General features: G+C 39.3%; 1 protein-coding gene across 1 annotated transcript in view; it reads right to left on the reverse strand.

Moving 5' to 3' along the window:
- Positions 1–2966: 2966 nt before the first annotated feature.
- ttc7b (tetratricopeptide repeat domain 7B) overlaps positions 2967–25814 on the reverse strand; it is a 47155-nt gene continuing 24307 nt past the window's right edge. The window contains exons 14-20 of the mRNA XM_035532649.1: positions 25583–25655; positions 24686–24846; positions 18146–18262; positions 10890–10987; positions 6627–6767; positions 5407–5609; positions 2967–4664 (exon numbers count right to left, since the gene is read on the reverse strand). Of these exons, the coding sequence (XP_035388542.1) occupies positions 4443–4664; positions 5407–5609; positions 6627–6767; positions 10890–10987; positions 18146–18262; positions 24686–24846; positions 25583–25655 (1015 nt within the window). The 3' untranslated portion in view covers positions 2967–4442. The remainder of the gene's footprint in view (positions 4665–5406; positions 5610–6626; positions 6768–10889; positions 10988–18145; positions 18263–24685; positions 24847–25582; positions 25656–25814) is intronic.

A 25814-nucleotide genomic window follows, 5' to 3' on the forward strand; every position in this document is an offset into this window, starting at 1 on the left:
GAACATTAGTAAGTTAGAGGGGACAGAGCACACTGTCAAGGAGTTAAGTGGGGACAGAGAGGTCTGAGCAAACTGTCACAGAGTTATGTGAGACATTTACAGCATTTAGATAACACTTTTATCCATGGCAACATACAATTATGACAGAATGCAGCTTTACAGGAACCAGGTCTAGCCTTGATAAGCAAGTCAAAGACAAGCTAAAGGAAAATCTTCCCTGCTTGAAAGAAGAAACCTTGGAAGTTACATACTCAGAAGGAAGCCCCTCCTCCTTTGGGCAAAACTGAATAGAACATGCATACAAAAAGAGTTCTTATAAATGGAAACAAAAGAATTTTGTTTACAACAGTAGCTAAGTGTCAGGTTAGCTGGATGCAGGTAATCCAGGGGTTGATCCAGGTTCTATACATATGATATTGCCAGCAAGGATGCACTTGAACCACCATCCAGTCATACAGCTCAGCAGGCTGGCCTGAGTGTGAATTTAAATGCAGTTTAGTCATTTCTTCCTGACAGCCTTTGGACAGGTAGATTTTTAGCATGAATTTAAAGATTGAGGGACTGCTTCTATCTCACATTTATGTTCTTTCAAAGCTGAGTGGCTTTCCATCCACTGTTGTAGTTTTCATAATTTTAGGCAATAAAATTAGGAACCTGCACCTTGTGGTCACTTAAGTATTTAAGGGCAAGATCATATTGAACTTTATAAATTAATAAGAACAATTTGTAGTCGATTAAAAAATAAATTGACACTCATTGTATGGTCAATAGAACATAGCTAATATGGTCAAATTTTCAGGTTCTTATCAGTACTCTGGCTCCTTCAATCTGGGAATCACAACCAAATGGCACATGATTGATCTGGCAGAATCTATACAACATACAGAAATGGTCTGACGTCTCCTTCTACAACTTTCATTTGATCATAATCACATGTTAAATGCAAAGTTGAAAACCTCTGAGTCCCAGTTTTAGATTCTTGTTTTCAGCAGGGCACTGGCACCTCCCATTGTACTTCATACACTTCAGGGTCCAGATTTCAGCTGTATTTATATATTTTATGATATCGCTATACTTTACAGATACTAAATGTGCATGTGGTTAAAGGAAAAGGTCAGTGGTGTCTACATTATTCACTACAACAGCTGCTCCCTGTACACGTGCACCCTGTACCTAAACCTATGATCACTACCATACCTGCTCCCTGTACCCACACCTATAATCACTACCATACCTGCTCACTGTGCCCAAACCTGTGCCCTGTTCCTACACCCACAAGCTCTTATTTGTACACAAGGAAGGATTGCTAAATTGCATTTAGACACATTATGACCTCATCTAAGCTCCAGATCGCAACTGTGTGACAAAAACGGCTAAATAAGCATGTATTGGAAATGAAATCAGATTGCAACAGACCAATGTTGTTTAATTAGCCAGTGTATTGTGCAAGAGACATTGTGATATATACAAGACAGTGTGACACTGGACTATAATGTCAGGAGTGACCCAGGCCAAAACAACAAACAAATCCACACTAGAAACAAGCCACTCACTAAACCTACAAAGACAAAAGAAAATACACACACAACTACATTTACGCTGTAAGTGGAAAACACAGATCAAATCCACACCCCAAACAAAATGGCAGTGACTCGATACTTAACAGTGAACACACAAGAAAAGGAACAAAGTGGAATACAACTGTTTCCTTTTATTCCTCCTAGGAGCAGGCGAAGTCTTACATGCACACACACACCATACCAACATAGGACATAAAAACCTTTTCTGAAGATGTTTTCTTTTTTAGTTTTGTCAGCCTGAACTGCAGTGCTCACTTTAAGTTATGTTTATCAGGATATGGGGCACCTGGTGCAGTTTAAATGTGATGTGGCCAAGTCTGATTTGACTGGATGTTCTATTAGGTGTCATACCAATCTTCAACTACTTGGGAATGCAGCAGCCAGAATACTGAAATGTTGATCATATTCTATAAGACCTACAGTGGCTAAAAATGCTGTTATTTACGTTTACATTCACAGCAGTTAGCAGACACTCCTATCCAGAGCGACTTACAAAAGTGCTTTGTCATTTACTCATAGAATATATCCTAGTACAGTAGGTTAGAATCAAACATATCAATGAACTAGAATACTGTAGAATACAGGGATAAATGCTGATACCTAGAAGTGCAAAATACATAAGGTCTATCTTAAACAATAAGTGCTAGAGTTTGTTAAACAACATAAACAATACCCTACAATAAGTACTAAATTAGTCAGTCAATATGGGAGCAGTGTTAGTTGTCCTTTAACTATTCTGCAAATAGATGGGTCTTCAGTCTGTATTATTAACCTATACATTTCAAAATTATCCTGCCAATAAGTGCAGCATGTATGGTAAAACGAAAGCCAGTGGACAGCTGCATGTCCTCTCCTGACGCCTCATTCCACAGGATTAGAGTGAGGCAGAAAGGCTCTCCTGGGGCACGCACAAACAAATGGCTTTAATAACAGTCCCACTCTCACTTGTCATAATATCCTAAGAAATTAAATTAATTACACTTCCAATTAAGTAGATCAGTGGCAGGAGTCCCCGGTGACAGTAAGCACTCATGTCAGGCTTGAGAGGATAGAGGACCAGTCCTCATCTATTGACTGTAAAGCTTCACCATTCAATGACAATCTCTTCCCTTAGGGCATTCCCTTAATCCCTTTCTTCTGCTTTCATCTGTGAGCAATTTATGTGGAACACCATAAAGAGAAGGAAAACAAAAAGCTAATCAGCAAATCAGAATGTCTTTGTCCTGCAGTTATTTTTAACCCTACTCTACTGGTAGGTTCCGGTAGTGCACTTATCACAGAGTTCCACATAGTACCTGCTGTTAGTATTTCAACATGCTCTCTCCCTCTGAACGGTCCTCTGGGGAGAGGTTAGAGAATGTGTGAAAGAGGACAGTAGACAGCATGGTAAATGAATGTCCAGTGTTGTTTCATTTTTATTTTAAATTCAAAACTTGCATAACAGCGTAACACCACAATGCAAAATTATAGAATGACAAAAGATCGAACTTGACACTTGCTGCCTCCTAGAAACCACACTGTTTTCAATTACAACTGTTTTTATTGACATCAAAATAGGCGTTCTTCAGCTGACTGGAGATGTGGATAGTGATCTGACTGTTTATCCATCCACAGCACACACACTTCCAACCCACTCCATGAACGGCCACAGCCAGTATATATCTGCTTCACTTTTCAGCACACCCGAGTAAGGGTGACAGGCAACAGGTCTTGATTATTTGGCACAGGTAAGCTAAAAGCCACAGCAGAACAGAACTGTATCATGGCTGTGGGTTCAGACTAGATTGGATGTTTTTCTTTGCAAATTAACTTATTTTCTTAATCTTCAGAACTTTAGCTTTAGCTCTGAAGTTCCAAAAAACGCATACATACAGTCACAGATTACAGCAGGTGTCTAACATATGAATACCTGCATTCTTACAGCAATGCAGTATCCTGGATGTACCCTCATTGAGGGCCATACTGCCTGCTGTAGTTACAGGATACTGATGGTTGTTGTTGGAGACAGTGTAAGAACACTGACAGCAGGCACACCTGAAACAAAAATCTGGACCAAAAACATTGCATCTTTCTTTTATCAGTCTCTTTCCCAGTAAATTCTAAAACATTGCTCTATTCCTCTCCAACACAAGACACTGGGAAAAATAAATAAAAAGCTACCAGATAACTAAATAACAATAACAAAAACCTGACTTCTGAATGGCAAAAACCATTTTAATAACAAGTTAAAATACTTGCTCATAGAATAATTTTTTGGCTTCACTTATGTACTTCTAATTTTTGAGTTTACATAGATTAAATATTCACATGCCATGTTTAGCGAGACATGACATCACACTGTGTCAAAACTGCATCTAGGCTTAGCAAGGTAATAGCATGGGGAAAAAAAATTGTTTGTGTGACTATACATAATGAATCCACAGAGGGGAGGAGTGCAGATTACCTACCATTCATATAACAGGCACAAACAAAAACAATACCACACACACACACACACACAAGAAAATATCAGCAACACTGCCATGGATAGTGCTCACAGAGCCATACACTAAATCATGGGCAGTGTCATCGTCCACTGACAACTGCTGGTCACTATAGCATTGCATTCAGTCTGCAGTTAGGTGGTTAGGAATGGTGAAGGGGTGAGGAAGCAACAGGAGCGTAACGGAGTCCGGAGCTTTAAAGGAGTGTGGATGTGCATGTGTATAATCATGTGAGCACGTCTTCACGGCCTTGAGGAATAATGGGCTGAGTTGGTCAAATACAGAAAGAATATGCAGAAGCACACATGTGGTCTCTGTTAGTGTAGTGTGTTGATGTGGTAAGGTGTTTTGTGTGTGTGTGTGTGTGTGTGTGTGTGTGTCAGAGCATGCGTGGTATAATAGTGAAGGGCAGGACTGGGCTGCTGGCCTCCAGCTCCAGGGCGGTGAGGAAGCATTCTGTAGCGGCTGCGTCATGACCTTGAGCCTGCAGCACCTCCCCCAGGCTATTCCACACATCATGGGCCGTGGAATTCACCTGTACAGCATCTCGCAAAACCTTCTCCGCCAGACTATACCGCTGCAGTTGGTGAAGGATCAAGCCCTGGCAGGCCAATGTTTGGAGTGCACAGAGAAGAAAAAGAAACAGAAAAGTTAGTTGGATCTGTACAGGTTAAAAATTTTAGTCATTAACACGGTGTGAAATAAATCCACTTGCTTGCTGTCTAGTGTGTGAGTGTGATTATGTGAGTGAGTAAAAGTGTGAGTAAGTACATTAGATACTCATTCCCTGACTTATTGATGGAATGATCCAGCAGAGAGGAAATGGAGAGCTCTGACAGACACATGTCTGTACACACACACACACACACACACACACACACACACGTGTATTAGTATTAGGGTCTTCATACTACTGATAGTATTTTGAGGCAGTATGTGCTTGTGCATGTGTTTTATGCCAGCCGCTAGAGTCTTGTTATACAACGGCAGTTCCAGTGTACGCAGTCCTCAGGCTCTCTACACAGGCCACATTTTTACTCTGCTCCTTCTCCCAGTACATTCCATGTTGCTGTTCCCTCATCCAGCACACTCCATGTTACTGTTCCTTGAGCCAGGCATATTTCAGCTCCACATATGCCTGAACCAAGAAACAACACTAAATTTCTGTTAGAGTTGTGCCGGGAAATATAAAGCAAAAACTGCTGACTATCTGAGGGTTTCTATGAACTGGGCTGGCAACAGCAGTTTTGTAACAGCCAAGTCCTAATATGTAGTAATATAACTGTAAGATTGCATTTTTGGCATTGGTACAAGGAGCAGCCTTGTCAGTGTACATAACTCACCAGTCTCTGCATGCTCCTGACATGTGTGGGACTGATGGAGAGAGCCTCTTCGTACCAGCGCTTGGCATCCTCCATATTGCCACGCAGCTCAGCCACCTGCCCCTTCATGAACAGCACATTGTGGGACATGGGAAAGAGACTGGCAGCCTCCTGCGTACATGCCGTAGCCTCTGCAGGCTTCAACATGCCAATATACACCTCCGCTACAGGACAAAGAGAGGAGAAAAAGGGGGGGGGGGGGGTGGTTCCTGAGCTGCACTCTACTTCAACGTAAACAGTTCACAATACAACAATCAACATCAATTAAATCACAAGCCAAATCACTGAGTTCCCCCAAATCCCTGCAAATGAGAAATTACTGAGTCCGCACACAGATACATGCAAGTACAGCATTAGATTGCCTATGCTGACAGAATGGTAGGTTTTCATCAGGACAAAACTGAAGCTCTAGAGTCAGGAACAAACAGCTAGCTCCATGAAGAGTAAAAATTAATCTTAGACTTCGGTAATTTACAAACTTGGTATTACCGGGATACCCTAATTTGTGAGACTACATAATATAAAATCAAATTTAGGTTTGCTTGTTTTAGTGTAACTGCTATTCTTGGCAAAATTACTGAAGTAAAAGGAGCACTACATATGCTGGAAGTGTTGTAGATGCCTCCAGTGTGTAATCTAAAACTGAGAAGCGTCTATGGATGACTTATTCAGTTGTGACGTTAACTGGATATCTAACTACAGGTTTGTTACATATATGTGTAAAGGGCTAAGCCACATGATCTTTCTTGTGTAGTTTGGTACAGCTTTATAAGTGTATATAAGCTTTACCAAACATCCATTTGACTTCAGAAGGGAAGAAATTATGGCAAAATAAACTTGTCATTTACTGGACATTAGAAGTATATTAAAAGGACACACTTTGAGAATATATACAGTGAAAACAAATGAGAAAGAAACCCAATTAGAAAGAAAACATTTAGTTTCTTCCTGGTCACTCTGTTCTAAGTAATGAAATATGTTCTTTGTTTTATTTCAGAGTAAAACACATTTTGCTGTGGCAAGCACGGTAAGTCATAGCTCCTCTGGTCTGTGCTGTGCTGTGAGTGAATTGTACTAACTCCGCTCTGTGCTGTGTATGAGAGGAGTATACCTACTCTTCTCTGTGGTGTGTGTGAGTGGAGTATACAAACTCCGCTCCATGCTGTGTGAGTGGAATATACCTGCATGAAGCCAAATCTGAGCCAGGGTCATCCAGGGATGCAGGGGGCCTTGTTTTGGTGCACTACTCTGCAGAGAGGAGGCCACTTCTGACAGCGCTTGCTCCACCCGTGATGCTGCTATAGATGTAGCATGGACCGAACCTGTAGAGGACAGAGACAGTCAGACAGCACCCTCTAGAGGTGGGAAATATCTCATATCCACATTTCTGTATTAGGACCTTTTCTTCCCAATTACACCCTTAACTCAATGGAATATTAAAATGTTAGAAAAGGCTATGATGCTAAGCAAACAATACAGAGCAACAAAATGATACCATCCTCGATCTGATCAGACGTGATGAGTTTTTCCCAAAGAAAGGTAGTAATTTTCTGTTCTTTGGAATTGCTTCATCTTTGAAAGGTCTAATACCAAACAAACATTTACATGTTTACATTTGTATAAAAGTATATAGTATAAAAGTATAAAATCATTTGCAACTAGTTTATGACAAAATTAATCAAGGACGTTTGGCAAAAATACTACGTTAATTGAATTAATACATGAAATTACAGGTGAAAACACAAGCTGCCTGTCATGTTTGGCCCCTCCTAGTGTCATTATTGTCATGGATACCCTTTCTCATGTATTTGTTTTGCTTCTGTGTTTCTTTTTCTCTGCCTTTCATTTGTGGCACCTGTGTCATGTTAAATTCTTATTAGTACTTGTACTTAAACCCTGTCTTGTGCCATGTGTGTTTGCTGGTCATTGTGTTATGTCCTAGCCACTGATTGTGTGATTCCTAGCCTGTGTGTTAATTCTAGCTGTTTGTATTACAAGGCTTGCATTTTCTCTGCCTGTGCTAGTGTTGGCTCTATGACCCTGGACTGTTCAAACGATTATGATTTTGGATTTGCCCCTAATAAATCTCTTCTAACTGCTCAACGTTACACTGCCATTCTACACTTACAATTACTCCTAAAAAGCAGGTAACATTAGCTGTGAATAATGATTTTGTTTGATAACTTTTATATTTTGCACTTTACCTTATGGTTATTATGTAAAGGTTTTTGCATAAGGTTTGGATAATGCTGTTGAATTCTTGCCATTATTTTTACAGTTAATACAATATTCAGATTATTCTGATGAGCCAGGTTTTCAACATTTCATTTGAAATATTATATAGAAAAATGAGAAACAATTAATGAACTGTACATAAGTGCATAATAATAATAATAATAATAATAATAATAGCCTACCTAAAATCCCCAAGTACTCCATCACAGCCCTGAAACCCAAAATACACTACACTACCTACATTTCCTAAATTCATCAATACTACATAACCCTATGTTAGCCAACACAAATAATTCCAAAATTGTGTTGAGTGGATTTAGGCAAACTGGACATTACCTACATTACCTAACCCTAATCCTTTACGTAACCCTACATTACCCAACTCTAATCCTTTTCTTGTACTATTGTCACGGGAGGCCGGTCCACTTGTAATACAAATTACTCCACTTCCCAGCCTCACTCCCCATCCCCAGAGTATTAATTGGGCGCACCTGTCCTCACTAATGAAGTGTCTATTTAACACCCACAGGTACATGAAGACAGACTATCCCCCAGCATAAGCAGGTGATCGTCGCTGCACTGCCTTCGAGACGAAGACTACCTTGTATGATATATGTGTGTTTCATGCATCAGCTATCTTATTATCTACGGATAATAAAATGTACTTCCCCGCAATCCCGCCTCTCGCTTTCTCCGAGCCGCCACCGTCACAACTATGTAAGTGGATCAGTCTTAACTTGCAGTGTAAACAGCTCTTGGCCTGCTCAAATTAAATAACAGTTCACCACTGATCCAATACAAACCTAAGATTAATAATCAGAAACTTCTTATCTTCTAGCATTGTCTAAAGGACTATATTTTGAAAGAGCAAAGAAAAGAAAAAAAACCATGATGCTTAGATAAAAAAAAAATAAAAAATCATTTCAAAATTGTGTTGAGTGGATTTAGGCAAACTGAAGTGCTATATGTATGTAAACACAAGTATTTACCACAGATCTTTAAACATTGAACTCAGGAAAAGGAAAAAAAAAAAAAAAAAAAAAAAAAAGAAGAGTAGAGTTAGCAATGCAAAATTCCTGAAAACTCACTCCTACACCACACTGTCTCCTTAAAAGGACCCGTGACTTGTTTTGTTGAGATACACCCCGTTTACACCTTGCATTAAAGTGTTTCACATCCATATTCTCTCTGGATTTACTTTGGCTGCATTCTATTTACTCCAGTTTGGCCACATCAGATCCAATCTTTCCCTCGTAAATAGCACACCAACCTACACATTGTTTCCATTTTACTTCCTGAAACCCACTGACTATTAACAGTTGTAGTGCTAAATGTTAAATACAGGCAGTAACCATCTACAGCTTGCAATTAAGGATTTGCTCTGGAGAAGGTTTTAACTGGCAGATGCTGTAATCATCTAGTCAGCCAGCAGAAATATTTCCATTTGTGTATGTGGATACAGATGATGCAATTCGTTTAGACCCTTATTATATGTAGTCAAGGTCCAAGTCTGGTGACCTCTGAATGTGGTTTGAGTGATTCAATTGCAATGTGTTTAGTTGTGTTTACACCAGGTCAAGTGAAATTTGAACGTGATCTGATCACCAAAAACATGTTAAGGTGTAAACAGGCACATAGAGGAGCAATTGCAGAGACTCCTGCACGACATGATCTTTCAACTAGGAGATCCCCCAACAAAGAGTGCCTGGTCCATACATACTGCTTTTTCACAAAAACTCAAGAGTGCTGTATAACAACATAGTATACATATGGCAAAATGGAACCTGATTAACTCACTATAGTGGTCGTTTCTGCACTTGTTTATGCAGAAATAAGAGAAATGAGTGAGAATTAAAAGTTGAATTGGATGGTGAGCATGGCTGGCACTGAGGACGGGCTTGGGTGGGCTAAGCCTGACCTATGAGCTCAAGTCCCCCACAAGCCTGCTTAGAAGGGTATAATAAGTTTAACTGCTTAAACTACACAAAATATATTTGAATTTAAATTATTTCATGCAAAATGCTCATTTGATCTTACATTTACATTTGGCAAACAAACCTAATTATGTAGATGGAAGGGTCATTGACACTCTGTGTCAATAGCAGGAATATATGCATTCTATGCATAGTCAACATGATCTACACAGCCTCCTGGCTGCAGGAAAGTACCAGGACCTGTTTATAGTCTTGATTACTGTTCAGAGAGAGTTTCTATGAGACAACATCCTGTGCCAGTTTCAGAATGGGATGGCCATAGGAGGGCCACCCTTCTATGATAGAACTGTCGCCAGGTGTTGTAGTTAGCAGCAGTATCATCATGATGGGCTCTGCATGCTACAAGAGGATCAAAGAAACAAGAGGTTCAGGAGAAAGATACCCACAATTACTCCATCACCATCACTACTACCACAGTTACAAGTCCCTGCTACAGTTAGCCCATCACCACCACTACTACCACAGTCACAAGTCCCTGCTACAGTTACCCCAACCACCACCACTACTACCACAGTCGCAAGACCAACCTGCTACTGGACTTTTCACCCATTGAAAAACTGTGGGTGGCAAGAGCCAAGCTGGTGGGACTTAAACATAGTGGCACTGTGCCTAACTGAGAAAAGGAAGGGCATTGGCGAAGGAAGTGGTCACAGAAAGCTTGTCCAAGACATTCGAACACAACAGCATCACTTGTGGAGGCCAGGACAGAGGGGTGGAAGAGGGAAAAGAGGAGGAGACAGGGAGAGGAGACAGAAATGGGAAAAACATATCAATTAAAATGAATGAAACTTATGAGGCTTGGTGAAATGAGAAGTACAAGTAAAGAATGAAAAATGAGAATTAACAGAAAACAAAGAGTAGTGAAAACAAGATGGAAATCATCAACGAGATGACAAAATAACTGAAGCTAGAGGGGAGAGAAAAAAAAAAAAAAACTTTACACAACTCATAAGAACAAATGTGTTGTTTCTCTCCCTGTCAACAGTGAAATCTAGATAGGTGTAAAGTGTGAAACACACCCCCACCCAGCCCAGATGCCGCAGCTTGTTGCCATGGTGATGATGCAGGGTGTAGCTACAGACAGTGCCTGTGTAACCAGTGAATTTGTGTAATCTGTTTGTATGTTCATGTGTGCATGTGCGTGCGTACATGCACATACGCACATGCGCTGAGGTGGTGGAGAGAAACAAAACAGAGAAAGAGAAAGAATCCTACCAGTTTCAGGGTCACTGAAGTCAGGCAGTGTCATGGCATTTAGCTGCCGCCGGTCAGCAATGGCCCTGTCCAGCAGGCTGCTACCTCGTCCAGAATCGCTACACACAATCAGAGCAGAGAAAGAGCAGTAATAAATAACAGGAGCTGAGAATGTGATGCAAAGTATGCTGATGAAACTGTGAACTGATGAAACCACTCTCACGTCACAACCTACCTGACTCCACACAGGGACTATTTTAAACATAGAAACAAACACACACATTTAGAAAAAGAAAAAGGGAAAGTATATAGATGCCTTAACATACATGAAGGACAAGCAGAGTTCTGGAGGGGAAGTGGAAATGATAAAGATCTAAACTGATACTTTTTTCAGAAGCTCAAGCCACGAGTGTAGTAGTGTAAGAATGTGCACAAAGAATTCCCCCCACCCCAACAAGTGTAAAATATAATAATGTTTTTTGCTTTACCATGAAACTGCAGTAAGCTATTTGCTGATACACAGAGGAGTGTGGAGGAGCCGTTAGAGATCAAGCACAAGCGGGAGCGAGAGCCCATGCACACTGCCCCTCCTAATTCAAGGGTAGGAGCTGCGAGGTCTCTCTCTCTCTCTCTCTCTCACACACACACACACACACACACACACACACACACACACACACACACACACACACACACACACTAATGCTCAAGAATCAAGGTTTAATCCTGGAGGCCTACTGACAATTCCAGGAATTTTGACAAGACATAGTGATGTTGGAGCCTGACAAAACACTCCACACTGGGGCGACACATGGGAACAAGAACTGCAACCAAGCTTCAACAAAGAAATGAGCCCACCATGATGAAGAACTTAAGGAGAAGTAATAATAGAATCAGAAGAACAAGCAAGGAAAATGACAAGATGCTATACAAGAGGAAATGAAAAGGATGGAGGAGCAGAAAGGAAGAGAAGATTTAACGAAGACTCATGAAGCTCAGAGTAAACAGGATTAACTGTACAGACAACGAGAGAAAAAACACAACAAGAACTCAAAGCAATTGGAGAACAAATGACTCAGCAGATAGCCGAGATCAACAAGAGGATGGAGAGAGCCCAAAAGACACAAGATGACTCAATAATCAACCATGAAGAACAAAGTGAAAGTGGAGGGGAAGAAAACAAATCAAACAGAGACAACTACATAGAAGATCTGGTCGTTTACCGAACAAAATGACACTCAACAAAAGCCAGCCACAAGAAGTACAAAATGCACTGGAAGAGGTAGTGTGCCTAAGCAACATGGAATGGTCAGTCTTCAAGGATCACGTTATTCATCATGTGGAACGATACAGAAAAAAGAAGGAGAAGGAAAATATAGAGAACATGGAGAAGTTGACTATGCAGTTATAGAAGGCTCAGCTAACAGAGCTGAAAAGAAAGAGAAGGAAAGAGAAGAAAATTAAAGATGTGGGAAATCAAGCAGCACTGGTGACCAAGGAGCCTAGTGAAACTTCTACTGTAACCATGTCACAAACAAATGACGCCATCATACAGGCAGCAGTAGCAACTCAACCAACTAGTCACAAACAATAATCCACAGAATGTACAGCCAGTTCCAGTCACAGTTCCAGCTACAGCTCCAGTAATTCCTCCAAACAGCTTCTATGAGAATGGAGGTGGAAGAGGAAGAGGAGGAGGAAGATAGAGGACGAGGAGGAGTGCAAAGGCAAGAAGGAAGTCAAAAAATACAACAGATACCAGAAAAACAGCAGGGCCAGAGAATAATATACTGCTGGACGTGTGGACAACCAGGACACAAGTCGTGACTACCCCACTGAAAATGATTCTAAGGATGCCCAGAGGACCTAAGCGGGGAGCACTTGCAATTGGTAACCTCAACCTCTCTGGTAAGGGAGTGCAAATTGCCAGTTTAAGTTAATGGTCAGCAGAAACTATTCTTCCTGATGGATATGGAAGTAATGGGACCAGAAGGTACTCACTCACCCCTCTCAACACAAAAAACTTGAATACAAGGGTTCCCTGGGAAAACACAAAGGCTAAGATTCATAGAACCATTAGAGCTGATAGGAACACAAAAGATAACAATGCCACTTTTGTAGTCAGAGTCCTTTCCACTTAACCTATTAGGAAGAGATGCACTGTGTACAGTCATGGCCAAAAGTTTTGAGACTGACAAATTTTGGCTTTCACAAAGTTTACTGCCTCAGCTTTTTGAGATTCCTTTGTCAGATGTTTATATGGTAGAGTGAAGTACAATTATAAGCATTTCATACGTTTTTAAACTTTTTTATTGACAAATACATCCAATTTATGCAAAGACAGTGTTGCAGTGTTGACCCTTCTTTTTTAAGACTTCTGCAATTTGCCTTGGCAAATCAGCTTCTGGGCAAAATCTTGATGGCAACCCATTTTGCCTAATCAGTGCTTGGAGTTGATCCCAGTTTGTCCACCCTTTTTTTGAGGACTGACGACACGTTCTCAGTGGGATTGAGATCTGGGGAGTTTCCTGGCCATGGACCCAAAATTTCAATGTTTTGTTTACCGAGCCACTTGGTTATCACATTTGCCTTGTGACATGGTGCCCCATCATGCTGGAAAAAGCATTGTTCATCACCAAATTGCTCCTGGATCATTGGGAGAAGTTCGTCTTGGTGGATGTTTTGTTACTTTATTCATGGAAGTGTTCTGAGGCAAAATTCTGAGCAACCCCACACATGAATAGTCTCAGGATGCCTCACTGTTCGCATGCCACAGAGCTCATGGTAGCACTTACCTTTTCTTCTCCAGACAATCGTTTGTTTAGATGTCCCAAACAGTCTGAAGGGGTCTTTATCAGAGAAAATAGCTTTACCCAGTCTTCTGCAATCTAATCCCTATACTTCCAGCAAAATGTCAGTCTGTTTTTTTGGAGAGAAGTGGCTTCTTTACTGCCCTTCTGGACACCAAGCTATCCTCCAAAATTCTTTGCCTCACTGCACTCTCACCTGCGTTCTGCCATTCCTGAGCAAGTTCTGCACTGGTGGTGACCCAATCCTGCAGCTGCATCCTCTTAGGAGACAGTCCTGGCACTTGCTTGACTTTCTTGGGTGCCCTGAAGCCTTCTTCATTGCAATTGAACCTCTCTCCTTGAACTTACTGATGATTCGCTAAATGGTTGGTTTAGGTGCTATCTTACAAGCAGCAATGTCCTTGTTTGTGAAGCCCCTTTGATGCAATGCAATGATGACTGCTCATGTTTCCTTGGAGTTAACCATGGTTAACAGAAGAAGCACCATCATCCTTTTATAGCAACCTGTCTGCTCTTCTAATCAGCATAACAGAGTTATATCAACTGCCTTGTCCTCATTAATACTTTCTCCTGAGCTAACGAGAAGATCACTGAAATTATATTAGCAGGCAATTTTGTGTCAAGGCTGAAATGAAGTGACTGGAATGCAGTAATCTTTGTGATTAAGTTATTTTTTCATGGCAAAGAATGATTTTGCAATTAATTGCAATCCATCCAATCTAGAGTTATTGCAAATTGCCACCATATAAACTGAAGCAGCAAATTTGTGAAAACCAAAATTTGTCAGTCTCAAATCTTTTGGCCACAACTTTAGACTAAAAGCAGATATTAAGTGTACAATAATAGTAACAGTAAATTTCCCAACTCAAGTATGGCAAATGATATTGACCACAGTGAAAGAATAATCACAATTACCTGGCCCAACAGTGTACTAGCTGAAACTAAGGGAATCAAACCTTACATAATGATTTTACTACATGGAAATCATGGATACAGGCTATGAGACTGGAAATGGAGGAAGTGTCTGATGATTTACTGTGTACACTACTCTATGATCCAAAGATCATAGAAAGAGTGCATAGAATTAGGATCCATTCTGATCACTACAGGAGACATGATAATAGCCCCACAAGGAGTTGCAGTGAAAGCAGAGCTAACACTGGAAAGAGCCCAGTGATATCAAGTGCCAAATGCCATCTCACGTGTATCTTTGATGGTTGCAAAAGAAAGCCAAGCCAAAAGATCTGGGACAAATGATGAAAGCCAGATAAAAACAGACAATGAATAAATTCATAGGTCATTATATAAAAAAAAGCTATGAAAAATCTATGAAAATCAGTTGATAGGGTGATGGCAGAAATGGCCATGGTAGATAAGGTGAGAACAGCTAGAAAATACATCTAAGTGCAGAACATGAAGAATTTTTAAAATGGGTACCAAATAAACTATTGACTCAACATCATACAGATGCAAGTTTAGTCAAATCGGCAGGTGAAGTACAAATTCAAGTAAAACCTAATGTAGAACTCTTTTGGCAAAAAAAATTAAAATCCACTCAATACAGCAATTTATGAGGGAATAAAATCCACAATTGAAGTTTTAGTAAAAGCAGGAGTTCTGCTTGAATCTAAAAGCCTATGTATTACCCCAATATTTCCAGTGAAAAAATCTCATTTAGATAAGTGGTATCTAGTACATGACCTGTGTGCAATTATTGCAATAGCGGAAGCTGAAACACCAGTAGTGACCCTACAAACTATTCTGAAACATACCACCAGAAGTTACCAAAAGGCTATTGTGAAAGTCCATCAGTATTTAATAGGGTAGGGGCAGCAGACTTTAAGTGACATTAAAGTAGAAAGCACAAATCTGCAGTATGTTGATAATTTATTACCATGTTGTAAGACTGAAAAACAATGTGAGAAAGACTCATTTACTGTGTTTACAGCATTAGCAGAAAAAGTGCACAAAGTAAATAAGGATACGTTCTGTGCAACAGAGCTAGACTACTTAGACATCTTAAGTGAAGTGAAAGGTCCATCATGCTCTCTCATATGAAAGCTGTTAGAAATGCACCTAAACCAAGAACAGTAGCAGAAATGTTGACATTTCTAGGAATGGCTGGTTATAGCAGACAGTGAATATGTGACTTTGCCTTAAAAACTGGATGAAGGACTTTAAAAATATTAAAATAGACTTATGGGACATCTCCAGCATTGGCAAACCCAGATTACTCCAAAGCATTTCAGCTTTATGTAGCAGCCAGGACTGGCTATGCAAATGCAGTATTAACACAGGTAAATAATGGTCAAAGCCAACCCAATGTTTATTTTAGTACACAGCTTGACAAAATTGAACAAGCAATGCCACCCTGTTACCTGGGTCTGGCTGCAGCTACTAAGTTATGTGCAAGACAACAGACAGAAAATTAATTGGCTAAATGCCTTGCCATTAGCTTTAATGAGCATGAGAATGACAACTAATTGTAATACTCATCTCACTCCACATGAAATCCTCACAGGACACCCTATGCCTGTTACTTACTTAAGCGGACCAACTAATGAACTTAGAATAACTGCAAGGTGAACTGGGGAAATATGTCAGGTGCCTAACAAAGATCTATAAGGAGATCTTCACACAAGTAAAGGGTGCAATTGAAGGATGTAACTGAGAAATTGCAGAAGGACTGAAGGAAATATTACCAGGAGATTGTGTCAGTGAAAACACTCAAAAGAGTGAGATTATAAAATATTGAAAGTATTAATGATGTCAGGAAATGCAAAAGACCAAATTAGGCTTCGGAAGTAAGCAGGAAGGATGAATGACCAAATTAGGCCTTAGTAGCAAGTCCGGGATTGAGGCCAGGATAACACCTAAAGATACAATGTTATTGTGATTAGTAGCCAGTGGGATGAATGAAACCATCGTTTTTGAAATACTACAAGCCTTGAATTGGAGATAATGGTATCAACTTGGGTTATTGCTTTCTGATCTTCCAATTTTACACCATTATGTTCAAAACAGAATACTGTGTAATAAAAAATGGTTATGTAACTGACGTAGATGAAAAGATTGACCACACCTGAGACCGTTAGACATACTCCAGACTACGCCCTGTTCGTGCGTAACATTGAGCTCGTCAATAAATATTGGACCAGCTATTCTCTTCAATTAATTCCTGAGTCTGCATCTTTATTTCTATTTAGTGTATATTAAACAAAACAACTGGATACTTGGGCAGGAAAAAGCAAGGAACGACAAGAGTTTGGTAAGAACCCAGACGTGAAAGACATTTTAAAGTTGTTCTTGCAACACCCACTGCTAAAGGTGGAAGGATGTAAAGTGTGGTTTCATTTGAATCATTGTTCTCAGGCCCCGGAATTATTGAAGCCAGTGCATCACACAGAGTAACAACAACAAGTTCCTGTAACAGACAGTGGACTAGGTGAACAAGTTGCTGAGGCAGGACCTAGTGGAATTTCCAGGCCAGTGACTCAAAGTGTTACTTGATAAACACCACAAGCGAGACCACATACAGATAGTGAGAATTCTAATTATGAGTCTTGACAAAGTGATTCAGACTCCAATGCAGATAAATCAGTAAGGGTGTGAGCCAAGCACAGCCTATAATGTCTTCATTGAAAATCAAGTCAGAGATGTATTAAAAGGATTATCTAGAACTGTAAGACAATCATGTGGTATCCTGAGGACATTGCTGGACTGTGAGGGGTGAGGAGTATAAACTGTATATTGTTTTTATTTGTTCTTTCTTGTACTACCATTTGGTTCGCATACAGATGGAACTCAGTTGATTTTGATACCATATCTTGCTAAGGTAATCACACTGAAGCAAAGGGCCTGAATCATACAAGTGCATATACACACACACACACATACACACACAGTAAATATATATATATATATATATATACACATACACACACACACACACACACACACACACACACACACAGTAAATATATATATATATATATACACATATACACACACACACACAGTAAATATATATATATATATACACATATACACACACACAGTAAATATATATATATATATATATATATATATATACACATATCCACACACACACACACACACACAGTAAATATATATATATATATATATATATATACACATATACACACACACAGTAAATATATATATATATATATATATATATATATATATATACACATATCCACACACACACACACACACACACACACAGTAAATATATATATATATATATATATATATATATATATATATACACACACACACACACACACACACACACACACACACACACACACACACACACACACACACACACACACACACATACATACGTGTGAATCTGATCTGGCGACCTCCAGCTAGACTTTCCACATAAATGTATGTGTTTTAACACACTGTCAGCAGTGTGCATGTGAAAGAAACACACACCTGGGATTTGTGAGGTTGTAGCATGATTTCCAGATCTGCAGCATATGTTTGCAGGTAAGCAGTGCCTCCTCTGGCCCACGGCACAGTGTCTCCAGTTTAACCTTTGTAAAGAGCAGCCTGCAGAAAAAACATACACAGTTTTTGGGAAAAATGTCTGCTTTGGTCTGCACTGTGAGACTCACACTTCTATCTCTCTCTCTCCCTCACCATTTTGGCTTCCATTGCACCCCTCCCCCAACCCATCATGATCTTTCAAAAGAGAACTAGATACCAGCAACACAGACACCAGGTCACTAAGTAGGAGCACCTTATATCACACGATGCAGTGCACTTCCCTCGGCTCATCATTACTGCATCAGGGAGTTTCAGCAAGGTCGTGACTGCACTAAAGAAAAAAGCTCATAGAGCTCATATGATATGCAACATTGATATAGCCATTGTTTGGTCCAAATTACATGATAGTGCAATACATCCCATTACACTGTAAATTAGTGAGGTATGGGGTCCACTCATAGCCCTTTTCGAACACAGCATCTCTGGTTCTGCAACTGGTTCTGTTCAGGTTTTTGAGAACCTTGGTGCTCTTCAGAGAACTGGCCCGTTTGCACCAGATTTTCCAAGAGTGAGTCATCAACAGAGGGTGTTGCACTACAGAAGTAAACAATAATGACATTGCGGTGTGCATAGATTACCTGCAAGCTTTCATGCCGTTGTTATAGATGTTTCTTTTTATCCAAAAAAACAAGCACAGATCAATTACTGGTAAAAGAATAAATCAAATGAGGAAGCAAACGCTTGTTTCCAACTGAAATAATTTAAATAAATTGTAAAAATAAAATATTGAACAAATAACCAACAATGTTAACCCTATGAAGTCTAAGGGAATTTTCTGTTTTTGCATATTTTATTAAATTCACTTTAAAGGTTCTTACTTATACCATGATACCCACATGCTTCATATTAAAATGTTCATACCAATCTCAGCTCTCTTTCAAATAAGGTGCCATTTGACCTATAGCACTGTATAAATAAATATGGCCATAAACCTGAAGATATGAGGTCAAATTTTATAAATCTATCATGTTTCATGTGATAACTTACCTTTACTCAAGTGAATCAACTGTTTTGGTGTTTTATTAATATTATTCATTTTAAATAACATTAACAGATTAATAATATTCATAAATTGAATATTTAAGGTATTAATAATTAATAAGAATATTAAATATTAAACAGTTATGGAAATATAATAACACTACATGTTACAGGCAAATGGATAATGTAGTTAACCTATCTTCACCCTTCACGCTGAAAAACCTACTGTTCTCTGGTTCCAGTTGGGAATGAACTTTTTGGGTTCTGGAACCTATTTATTTTTGGGGGAAATGCTCCAAACGGTTCAAAATAAGTGCACCGGAATAGAACCCATTCCACATTAGCTGAAAAGGGCTATCAGTCATCGCAGCTACACTACATTCATTAGAAGTCCATGCATGCAAAATTGTTTAAATCTTTAGGGCTATAGACATATTAAGGAATAGTTGCACCTGGATTTGGGTAAGAGAGCCTAAAAATAAATTTAAAATGTTGCTCATGAACTTAAATTGAGGTAAACTTAGTGACGATCCAGTTGCATACTTTCAGCAATTCCTGACTGCTAACAAACGAACCAGTCTTCTTCCCAAACTAACTTTTTGATCTATTAAACTGTCTCAGTATTCTCTACAGCTATCCAAGGTTTCAGTTGGGGCTCATTCAATCTCTGACTTTTTTACAAATATATAACAAATATATAACATTACTGCATAGCAACGTTACGTAAGAATAACATAGGCCTAGCTTGGTTACAGCTTTCCAAATAAAAGTTGTAATAAAATACAATTATTTGTATAAACCCATCCACATACAACCAGAGTATCCATTAGTGTACTTATCCATTTAATTTCACCAACAAATTCCAGATTTAAGTACAACCAAGCATCAAGGCTTTTCTATGCCTTCAGGTTTTTCATAGTGCATTTACCTGGTATCAAAATCAGCCACATATAAATGTCAGGAAACCTCATTCCTGGCCACATGTTGATGACTGGCTGTTTGGCCATTTAGATGGATTGCTGTGGAGTCCAACTGCCTTTAATTGAAGTAGATAATTGTTTGTTTAATTCCCAGTTTTGCCATTTCCCTTAATAAACGCAGTTATGTCTTAATTTTGGTTGTTTCTACAGCCTTACTTAGAATTTGCATCATACACAGATCTGCTGATAATGAATATCACGTTTGATTTGGAGACAGACAAGACAGTAATCTGTTAGTTCATCTGTGTCAGCTCTATGCAGTGTAGTGGTAGCTGTATCAGTCTGATATGTTACAATAACATTGTGCTTAAATAATGACTGCTCTGTTGGAAATGTTAAGGGCCAGAATAGTAAGAAAATACAATAGAAATATTCTCTCACTTGCATTTGAACAACTGTCTACCTGGGATGCATGTAAAAATCTCAGTTCATGAAAAACTCTATAGGAAATAAGTGGATCAAATACTCCATTATAGATTCCAGTACAAGACCAGTTGTGTGGCGATTTTTATCAATAAGAACATTCATATTTCCACCACTACTACATTAGCTGATCCCAATGAAAGAAACCTCATTGTCTCTGGCTTTCCGGTTACAGTGGCCAATATCTATATCCCAAATCTGGTGTAGTGGACACTAAAGCCTGCTCTTGCAATAAAACCTAAGGTACCCCAACACCCCTTACAGAAAGTCTTCTTATCAAGATACTTTGGAATACGAGTTGCTGCCCTGTGGAGCAATCGGACCCTCATGCCTGGGAGAGCTCATCATATCCACTCTGAGAGGCTTTGTCTGACAAATACCAGAACACATTTGTCTCTGCTAAAAGGGTACTCCCTTCTTTTAGCAGGTCTTCACAGCACTCTGTAAGGAAGGTTTATTACCCTGCCAGGACACATGGCCCAAAGTTTATGACCCCAGCCCTGAACGGTGGGTGATGGGGGGGGTAAACAAAAGTCATAAAGCACCTCATGTGGAATCGAGGGAGGACTTCATATCATGGGACACTTGGATCAAGAAAAACTTATAAAAGATAATATTTCTGAAAGGATTTGACATTTTCCTTGTCAAAGGCCTTCCTGCGAGCATCGCAAAGAGACCCTGATCATGTATGGAATATAATTTTTAATACTTTCCTTTTTTTGTTTGTTTGTACGGACAATTTTTTGTTTTGCTTGCACGGACAATGGATCCATGGCACCCCTCAGTGACTAACAGACTTCACATCTTTGTATAACAATGTGTTGTTATATACATAAAAGGCTCAACATGCTCAATTTGGGATGAAGTCTAACTAAGCTATATACCACTGAACTGATATGAAAACTGCTTTCTCTCTAGTTATGTTATATTTTTCTTATGTCTGTTTAATTCAGTCAGTCATGAAACCATTATATGTATGACTTAACCTGACTTTGCATATTAACCTTTATACATATTACATAATGATTATCTCCATCTCAACTATAGCAGATAGAGGAAGATTATTTGCATTATTAATAATAGTACAGTAACGTACATGTGTAGTAATCATGCTTTCTAGCTTTCTCTATATCTCTCTTCTGTGCTCCTCTTTCTCTCTCAGTAACCAACTCTGTTTTTTTTTAAGTTATGTGTGTTCTTGGAAACTGTAACTGCTTTTGCACATATAATTGTGTGCTTTATATTACTTACTGGGACATCTGCACTATAAATCTAAATATGTGGCCCAAATGTTTCAGGTGAATTAAAGTAACTGACCCCTACTGTTATAGTTTAAAATACGTATGTCTCATATCCAAATACCTCTACCTATTTGTTTTATTCCCCTCTTTTTATTGTTAAAAATTCTATTTTTATTTTTACCCGCCAAAGCCGGAGACAAGTCAAAGAGGCATGAATATGCATGAGAATCTATCCCCTTCCCCGAGTAAGGGTTATAAAACATCAACGCTCAGGAACAAAGGGTGAGAATGAGAGGTTTTGTAATTGGTTAAATGTGAGGAAAGGAAGCTAGTACCTTTCGTGAGAAGTAATACGTACTTAGCATAATGTCTTATTTTATATCTAGTGTGTTGGCCTGTCCATAAATCTGTCTTAAATTTAATTTGTCATGATTAGTCCCTCCCAGCTTCCATGTTTTCCCTGTCTTGTGCATTTTAGTTCCATGCCGTAGTTTTGTTTTCTATGCCCCTCGTTTGATTTTCCACACCTGTCCCTCATTTCTAGCCATATTTAGTTCATGTATTTAAACCCTGCCTTGTGCCCTTGGTCTTGGCTGTTCATTGTGGTGGTTAAATACATCAAACACAATGAACCTAAGTGTTAGAGTCATTGTGCTTCATTAGTGTAATGTCTGAATGTTTTTGAAAGCCTGTCTCTGTATACCCGTAAGTTTGTACACCATGTATCTTTGGCTCGTTTTTCTTAGCCCCGAGTTTTCCCGTCTTTGTCATAACTTGCTTCCCTTGTTTGCCTTTGTGTTCCTTTGGTTCGTTTATCCTAGCCCTGGTTTTGTGTATAATGTATCCTCGTAATCTCCGTGTTGGCTCTATGACCCTGGACTGCTATAACGACTATGACTCTGGATTTGCCCCCAATAAATATCGTTCTTCTCTGTACACGCGTCCACCTCCTTACCGCTCACCGTTACATCCACTATTCTGACAAGATGATCAAATTTTTGCTTTGCATCATTGGTAAAGTTAAAATTAATCCTGTTTGGCCAACAGTAATGAGTACTAATTCATTTCTACAAACTACATCTAGGATACGCCCTCGCATTGACATCTGCGAAGTCAAGGACCCATTAATCTCAGCTCTACAATCTTTGTGATGCTCACGCTCGCCAGTTCGGGACAACCTTTGGTACGGGATTGATGGTAGTGCAACTGGAATATTCAGGATCAGGTGTACTTCCAGTCTTCCAGGGCCATACCTAAACTTCAGTGATCCCTCATGCTGACAGAGTGGCCAAATTGACGATTGTCCCTGGAAACTGACATATGAGCTACATTCGTTCCATTCATATGCTGTCTCGGGGTGACTATGGAGAGATGCATTTCCTAGAGATAATCCTGTGCAGGTTAATATTTCCTCCCCTCATTAGTTAAAACAATAATAGGAACAGGAATCTCCCCTCTGGTAGTGACGACCACCGCTAGCTCCGATCACTTGTTGGGATAGGCTAGTAGTAGTTAGCACCCGAGCAAAACAATTCTCTGACTTGTGCAACGGTTCATCCCTCTGATCTCAGTTCGTGTCTGTTTTTGTTGGTTTATTATTTGATGACCTTGGTGCTACCTACTCTACTAAGTGCACTAAAAGATCCATGTATATAAGTAAAATTTAAAAATAAAAAAACAAACAAAAAAACCCCCACACAACTCAAACCACCACTCATAAAAATTATCAGTGATGTCTAATGGAACGAACTCTTCCATTATCTCTGCAGTAGATAATCTTTATTTTGAAAAAAAGATAAGATTCATTGGATTGTGGCTCCTACTGTGCCAATTAGCCTTTAATGGTGATGTTAAGAAGGTTAAGATGCTTGCTACTGTATTGGACAGAAGCCTTGAATTTGTATTACCTAATACCTTTCATGGTGATCAGACTGCTTTAGAGCAATGAACATAATTTATTTTGCTACTTCCCATAATGCAGAGAGGCTTCTTCTGCTGTACACTGGGACACGCTTTTATGATGATGTGAGACTACCTTACATAAATTTTAATTGTGTGAAAAACCTCTACACTCTTCCCAATTTGTCTCAGTTTTTACAGTTCAGCCATCTTTTGTTTAAAGTGTTCAATCATACAGAGGAGCCTACTTTCACAGATCCTTGCACAGAGGTTCCATGCTCTAGCAACTGTACTTGACACTGATCAGATCAGACATGGAATTAGAATGGTTGAGTTGAACTCAGATCCTTACATGTCGATAATGTAGTTAATAATTCTTTCTGACCCCGCTATTTCCTTCCCTCAGGTCTGACACATTGTAAACACATTCAGTGATTTTTCTGTAGTTCTGTAGTTATTTGTAGATCCAAAGCTGTCAGAAATACATGTACAAATTTCCCTTAGCAACCTTCAAAAACTATGATTGACAAAATCTTAAAAAAACAGCTTATTTTAATATGTTATTAATATAATAGCTTTTATATATTATTAATATAATAACCTTATTATTTTAATATTTTATCCTTCCATATCTTTTCATTTGTTCTCAGTATTGTCTGTTGGCTTATCTTTTGTTGTTACTGGGTAGGGGTGGATCTCCCTGGTCCATATGCTACATGAAAACCCTAATAATCAAATTATAATAAAAAAGAAAACATTTACTGGTCCACATACTGTCTGGTATTGCTCCCTGTTTACTGCTATGCCCCTACAGGTCCTTTCATATTCCTTATTCTTCTTGATCATTATGTTATATTATGATACAAATATGTGTGTGTGTAAGAGAAAGCAAAGAAACTGACATGAAATTTTCTGGGTACTCGCTGAGGGCCATTTCGATAATGTTGAGTGCATCGTGGTAGTGCTTCTGTGCTGACAGCAGCAGAGCAAGCAAGTGCAGGGAGTGGACATCATCACCTTGCAACTGCAAAGCCTGTCGCACATAACCCAATGCTTCTGGAATCTAACACACACACGTTCACCCACAAACACACATAAGAGATAAGATTTACTAATGGTTCTAATACATTTACTTAACAGTTCTAACATTTCAACCATTTCACTGCGAGTTATACTGTGTATGACTATGTATGTGACAAATAAACCAAACTTGAACTTGAACTTAACATGTTTTCAACATAGCATGAGAGCTAATGGGATGGCAGAGGACTGATGGAGAATGAGTGGAGAATGATGGGGAAGAGGCTGATGGGGGATGGGTGAGTAGCTGGTGGGGGTGGGGTGAGGGGCTGATGGAGGATGGGTCATTACAGTGAAAATGTCTCAATCTGTTACAGTTGCCTTTATGAATTGAGAGTAGGAGAGAGAAGTGAAGGACAATGTAGAATGAGAGTGATACACAGGGGTAATAAAGTCTGAATGAAGCTGGAGACGTCACATGCAGGTCACAAGTCACAAAATCAAGCACAAATAGGAGAAAGTCAAATATAATTAATTTATATAGCACTTTTTTACAACAAATCACAAAGCAAGTTTACAAATGTCCGACTCCAAGTGCCCAGTGAGCAAGCCAAGTGCAACAGTGGAAAGGAAAAACTCCCTAGAGCATAAGGAAGAAACCTTGAGAGGAACCAAGACTCAAAGGGGGGATCCATCCTCCTCTGGCCAAAACAAGAGGTCAGGCATAAAGAGGGGAAGAATCTCATGAACTCACATTCCCACAAACCAACAGGACTTACCTGACGAGACACTGCAAGCTGTAGAGCCAAGTAGAAAGCTGCTAGATGATCTGTAGGAGAGAGAGACTGTGCTCTGAAAGTCAAGACAGAAAGAGGGAGAAAGAGTAAGACATTAGTGGGAGAATGCTGCATCAAATGTCACTATTTGACAGAAAAATCATTCATCTCAAATGTCACTGATTTTGAACTGAAGCGCAGTGTGTGAGTGGGGAGTGCATTCATGTAAAGTGTT

Source organism: Electrophorus electricus, chromosome 13 (assembly GCF_013358815.1).
Source record: "Electrophorus electricus isolate fEleEle1 chromosome 13, fEleEle1.pri, whole genome shotgun sequence".
Lineage (NCBI taxonomy): Eukaryota > Metazoa > Chordata > Actinopteri > Gymnotiformes > Gymnotidae > Electrophorus > Electrophorus electricus.